The sequence below is a fragment of the Saccostrea cucullata genome, unplaced genomic scaffold (assembly GCF_032062105.1).
Source record: "Saccostrea cucullata isolate Sc308-1 unplaced genomic scaffold, CSIRO_AGI_Scuc_v1 ctg4946, whole genome shotgun sequence".
NCBI lineage: Eukaryota > Metazoa > Mollusca > Bivalvia > Ostreida > Ostreidae > Saccostrea > Saccostrea cuccullata.
Window position 1 is genome coordinate 10,491 of NW_026930787.1, and position 5,666 is coordinate 16,156.

The 5,666-nt window shown below is 42.9% G+C and overlaps 2 protein-coding genes across 2 annotated transcripts; both read right to left on the reverse strand.

The window, feature by feature from the left end:
* Positions 1–403: 403 nt before the first annotated feature.
* Positions 404–778, reverse strand: LOC134230103 (baculoviral IAP repeat-containing protein 7-like). The gene has a single exon (XM_062711890.1). The coding sequence runs from the start codon at positions 776–778 to the stop codon at positions 404–406; it is 375 nt and encodes a 124-aa protein (XP_062567874.1).
* Positions 779–1,491: 713 nt separating this feature from the next.
* On the reverse strand, positions 1,492–3,186 carry LOC134230104 (uncharacterized). The gene has a single exon (XM_062711891.1). It carries the CDS (start codon positions 3,184–3,186, stop codon positions 1,492–1,494), a length of 1,695 nt encoding a protein of 564 aa, XP_062567875.1.
* Between the last annotated feature and the right edge of the window lie 2,480 nt (positions 3,187–5,666).

A 5,666-nucleotide genomic window follows, 5' to 3' on the forward strand; every position in this document is an offset into this window, starting at 1 on the left:
TAAATCACACTGGTATTCCGACGATGCGCTTTGCGGGTAAACCAATCCACAATAGATTCGATGGCTTTTCCTCCCATCATGTCGTCAAAAATGAGTAAATGTGACACACTCAAATTGGCTTCTAATTTCTCGTCGTCTTCTGGAATATTTCGGATGAAAGATACTTTATCTTTTAAAGAAGTGTAAGCAGGTTGCCATTCCCGATAACACCAGACGATTTTTTCGGGCATAGGAGTGATCCAGTGTACATTGTTCACTAATGTCTTGACGAATTCTGTTTTGCCCGATTTCGAGGGTCCAGCAACCACCATGGTAAACTCGTGTTTCAATTGAAAAGAGGGGAGGGATGTCTCCTCGGAATACATGTTGATCAATGAAAGAAGAGTTGGGTTCAGGGTCCTATTTATAGTGAACACAGAAATATGCGTTTGGACTCTTGAATCTCGGCTCGACAGATGGGGCAAAACTGTAAGGAAGGAGCACACAAAGCAGGAGCACACAAAGCACAGCAGCATACGTGTCCACAAGGTAGAAAAACGATTTCTAACTCCTGGTCTAAACAAATGCAACATTTTCCTCGAGCCTGGACGTCTGGCGCTGGGTTCAGTAGAGGTTTGATCTCGGGTAAAGGTTTATATCCCTGTTGTTCTAAATACCTGACAAATATATCCATCTCCCAGCTTCGTCCTTTATACTGATTGATGTAAGGACAATTGGGATTCCAATAAGCATGTTCTGCACAAGGATCGTCCTCAAGATCCCAATTGGTTAAAGTCATTCCACAATGAAAACAGGTAGCGTTATTTCTTAGTCCCCTGCAGTAAAACCCGGCTCGAGCTATCTCTGGTATTTTTCCTAAGAGAGGTTCTGGCCATCCCTGCTCAAAAGTAGCTTCTCTCTTTGAGAGCTGATGAGCATACTAGGGATAACGCATGGGTTGGTCTGGCTCGCGACTCCCCATGATTAGAAATGACCTTTGATTTTTATTTTAAAAGAATATCTTTTATAGAGAAGAAAAACAACACACAAAACAATTCCAATTTTTTTTAATTCAATGTCAACATTGAACATATCAGTAACCATAAGGTAAAGTGTTATAAGAGGGTAACAATTGTCTCTTATCATACACAATTCTATACTTTTTCTCTAATGGTTTAGTCACGACCTCATGATCACGGGTCCTCTGGATTTTGTGGGGATAAAGTACTGTGACTTCCTCTATTTCTCCTTTGAGCATTTTTTCTAAAGTCTCTAGGGACACGAACTGGGAGGTTCGATAGTTGAGAGTGATTCCTTTGACTTTATGAACCTCGGTTCCTTTGGCCGTCCGGTAACCATAATTTTTAGGGCCTGCCGACATGAATTTGATGATGTTATCCCCGTCTAATTCGTCGGTCCATTCTCCTAAACTGTTGCCCAAGGTAGGATTAAAGGCTCCTTCCCAATGTTGATAAATGATACTGACCGTATCGAAATAAAGGACCCGATCTCCTAAAGGTTGTAAAGTCTCGTAGAAGTGTAAGCGGGCATGCGCGGTGGTAAAACAAGCCAGGACCACGTTTCCAATTCCTGTTTGTTTTGATAATTCACTAGCATCTTGTCCTTATTGGAATCCTCTTTATTGTTTAAGAGCTGCATGCCCTTGATGTCGAGGGTCGAATCTTGTAAGAATTGCTGTAATTCCTCTTCTTCGTCCAAGTATCTGGTTTTGGGTGATAACAAGCGTTGAGCAAATTTTCCCCACAGAAAATTTAAAAAGAGTTTAGCAATGGTTCTTCTCACTGGATTCTTCTCGATACTGAGAATGTCCATCATGAATCCTTCTTTGTATAAGACTTGTCGAATGTAATCTTGTTTTTTGTTCTGAGGTCTCACAGTCGGGGGGAATCCGGACGCTTCCTGTTTGATCTTGAGGAAGGTATCGATGTAGGGTCTGAATAAATCCTGTCTGCTTTCTTTAAAATGCCACACTTCGTAGATTCGATCTAAGGTATATCCCATGTCCAGGGCTTTATGTAATTCGGTTGTCACCCAGGTGCCCGTGAGACTACGTTCCTGGTCGGTGTGTTGACATCGATCTTGAGAAGTAGAGTCATGTCGTTCGGCACAGGTTCGACATAAGGGAAATAATAACTTGCCTCCCGTCCGATAAGGTAATACGGGGTGATAGAGGCCTCGGGGAGGCGAGACCCGACAGTGAATGATGCCGAAATAATTTCTCACTACCTTGAACTCGTCTGTGATGATCTCGGGATGCCCTACAGGAAAAGGTCTGTGTTTCAATACGTAAGGGTATAGGGAACAAACGTCCACGTATCTCATGTCCCCTTCCTCACAATATAATCGGGTGGCATTGGTCCGGCCTCCGTACAGGGCTTCTCGAGGGTTCAAAGGATCGGGAATGTCCAGGTCTCGTACAAAATGCCGTAAACTCACATCTCGTTGCACTTGCTGATCGAAATCGTTCTCCCAGATGCTTCGAACGGTGTACCCCATGTCCCCAAAGCCAAAGTCCTTCGGATGGTTTTCTCGTGTAATTGTTGGTAAGTAAATTGGGTCCGGTGAGGATAAGTTTCGGTCTGTAAACTGGGATAGCAGGTGGGGCATCCGTGCCAATAACACCCGTAAAATTCGTAGACGGTGCGAGTCGCTTCCTGGTATCCGTCGACGGTATAATTTCCGATCTGGACGTACTTCATCCCCGTTTCTGGCATGCCGTATGTGACATCCGGTCTGTTGACTCATCCAGGTGAGCCACCGACAGGCTTTGGCCGAATATTGTCGTGCAGGTTGATACCCGAGGTTCGGAATGATGGTAATGGTCTCTTTAGGCATGAATTGTCGACGATAGGCTAAATTAGCAGCACTGGCAAAAGTGATGGATTCCTGGGAAGGGTCCACGTTGACCAAAGTCTTGAGGGTGGCTCTAAACTGCGCACAGCATTGGCGTAAACTGTCGACGTCCGAGACACAATACTCTACAAACTCTTTCTGGAAATCAAACACTTTTCCAGTCTGTTGTTCGTACCATTCAAAAAAAGCTTGTTGTCCACTGATAGACATTTCGTCCGGATTGTAGAAAGCTGCCGGTGGATAAGGTCCCACGTAATTCTGGTTCTGTTCCGTATTAAAAAAGTGGGGGAAATAGCCTTTCTTGAGTTCGGTGAATCCGAAAGCCGAGGGCATCTTGGCCAAAGCAAACGGTAAGAAATTATAAGAGTCGATGAATTTTAGTCCGCATATTTCCATGTACAAGATCTTACTGCCGTTCATGATGACGTTAGGCTTCAGGGGGCAGAATGCACCAGGTAATTTAAAATGAATTGTCCGTCGTATCCTTTGAAGTTATAGGCGATGATGATGGCCTCCTCGTGTACTAAAGTGGAATTCTTAGTACCTGTAGTCGGTTGTAATAACCAGTCCATGAACTTCTTTAAGGTGTCTGGTCCTTTAAATAGGTGCTGACGGGGTCCCATGTGTTGACAATGAGGACAGGGTTGGTCTATGGGTAAATGACCGCAATGTTGACAGACGCGGTGTGCCACACACAGATTAGGGATGTGAATGCCGGTTTCCTGGGTGCATTCGAAATCGAAATAGATGTAAAACTGTAAGGTGTCTTTCCCCTTCTTCTTCTTCTCGGGCTTCTGTTGAACGTAGCACTGATGATCGGCATCGACGATTTTCTTACAGATCTTACACTGTTTCTGTCCTCCGCACTTGTGATGAGGAAGTAAATTCTTAGGCATCCATACATAACACTTCTCACATAGTCCCATAAAACTGCAGACACTGGTGGTAGTTTTCTTACTATGGGGTCTTAAATGATTTTCGTAGCAGGTCCTGTTCTTAAAAATTCCTTGGCATTGCTGGCATTGCATGTGGCTCCCGTCTTTGGGACATTTAGGGTGTCCTAAACAAAAGGGACAGCGATGAGGGCACTTGGTCCGATGGTCTGTGACCTTCCTGTACCCCACATAGCAATGATCACAGTAATATTGGTTCCCCGTTACTCCCGGCATCGTTATGATGGCATCGTAATGATGGTCGTCTAACAAAATGTTCAAACAAGTTCCGTTTGGATAAACTTTGTAAATAGGCTCTAAGGTGAGTTTAGTCGGAGTGGACTTGAACTGAAATATTTTCAGTCGATACTGAGGAGCTAACACCTGTTGTAATTTCGTCCATTCTCGGGGTACACAAGCTTGATAAATATCACACCCGGCCTGTTCCATGAGGGCTATTGCTTGGATCTTCTGGTCCAAGGACTCCTTATCTCCTTTCCGCATAGCTAGCCATCGTTTTTCCCATTCCGGGTCTGGATGTTCCTGGTTTGACTGTGTTATCGGGTGACGACGATGGCTCTAGCTAAACAAAATTTATCATGGGGATTGACGATCCGAACGATGGATCTTTTTTTTTTCTTGAAAGTATCCTTATTCACTTGTAAATGTTTGGTTCTGTCTCCACCACTCCCCTCAGGATACTTGACATGAAACAGATCGAATTCCAGGGAGCCGTCACCCAGTTTGAACTCCTTTTTGGATTGTTGAATGGCTTCAATCTTGTCTAAAATGAGGTCCTCGTTCAAATGTTTACATTGCGTAAACTCGTACCAAATCTCTGAATCCAAAGAATTTTGCGTAGGTTCAGGCGAAGGTAATCGTTAGGATTACACTGCATTTTAGATTTGAAGGTTTGTAACATGTCTCTGAATAATCGCCGAACGAATCCTCTGTTTTCCTCTTCTGGAAATTCTTTGAAATGGACGATATATTTATTTTCATCCGCTTTAAATTTTGTAGAGCGCATTTTTCTATGCAGTCTCATCTGATAATACTTGGAAATGGCCTAGGGTTTGGGTGGTGAATGAATAGGTGATTTTGACCCCTCATGCGCCCTAGTCCTTTGTTGCTGTTGTCGTTTTTCTAGTTGAGCTCTTCTCTGTAATAGTCTGGCATTTCTTTTTCTAAGCTCTAATTCTCGATTTTTATTTTCATCAAGAATTTGATCTAATTTTCTCTCCCGTAGTTGTCGTTGTTGTTGTTGTTGTTGTTGTCGTTGTTCTAATTGAGCTCTTCTCTGTAATATTTCCGCATTTCTTTTCCTAACTCTAATTCTCGATTTTTATTTTCATGAAGAATTTGATCTAATTCTCTCTTCCGTAGTTGTCGTTGTTGTTCTTGTAGAGCTCCTCTCTGTAATATTTTAGCATTTTTTTCCCGGAGCTTTAATTCTTGTTCTCTTTTCTCATAAAGAATTCGATCTAATTCTCTCTCCCTTCTTTTCCATTTTTATAATCGTTGAGCATGTAACTGTTTTTCTCTAGTAGAATCCATGCCCCCGGAGGGAGCTGGCTCTGACTGTAAAATGAGCCAAAAGTAGGAGAAAACCTTTATTTATACAGTGGATGACGTCACAATGAATAAGTAAGCTCGCTGACTAAACGTACACAGTACGATCAAAACGTAAGTCTATCGTATTTTTGCACACGACCCTAAACAAACCCATAGTATATAAACCAGCGCTGGACATCGACGATCACTCTGCGTTAGCACTTGGAACTCGACACAGGTAAAAATGGAGCACGCAAAATATATGACAGAGGAAAATACAAAGGAGACCGTACAAGAAACACAGGATCTTTTAGACCTAGATGAAAGAAG

Excerpts from the sequence above, each read along its gene's own strand:
- LOC134230103 (XM_062711890.1), bottom strand. The coding sequence starts at position 778 with ATGACTTTAACCAATTGGGATCTTGAGGACGATCCTTGTGCAGAACAT.
- LOC134230104 (XM_062711891.1), bottom strand. The coding sequence starts at position 3,186 with ATGCCCTCGGCTTTCGGATTCACCGAACTCAAGAAAGGCTATTTCCCC.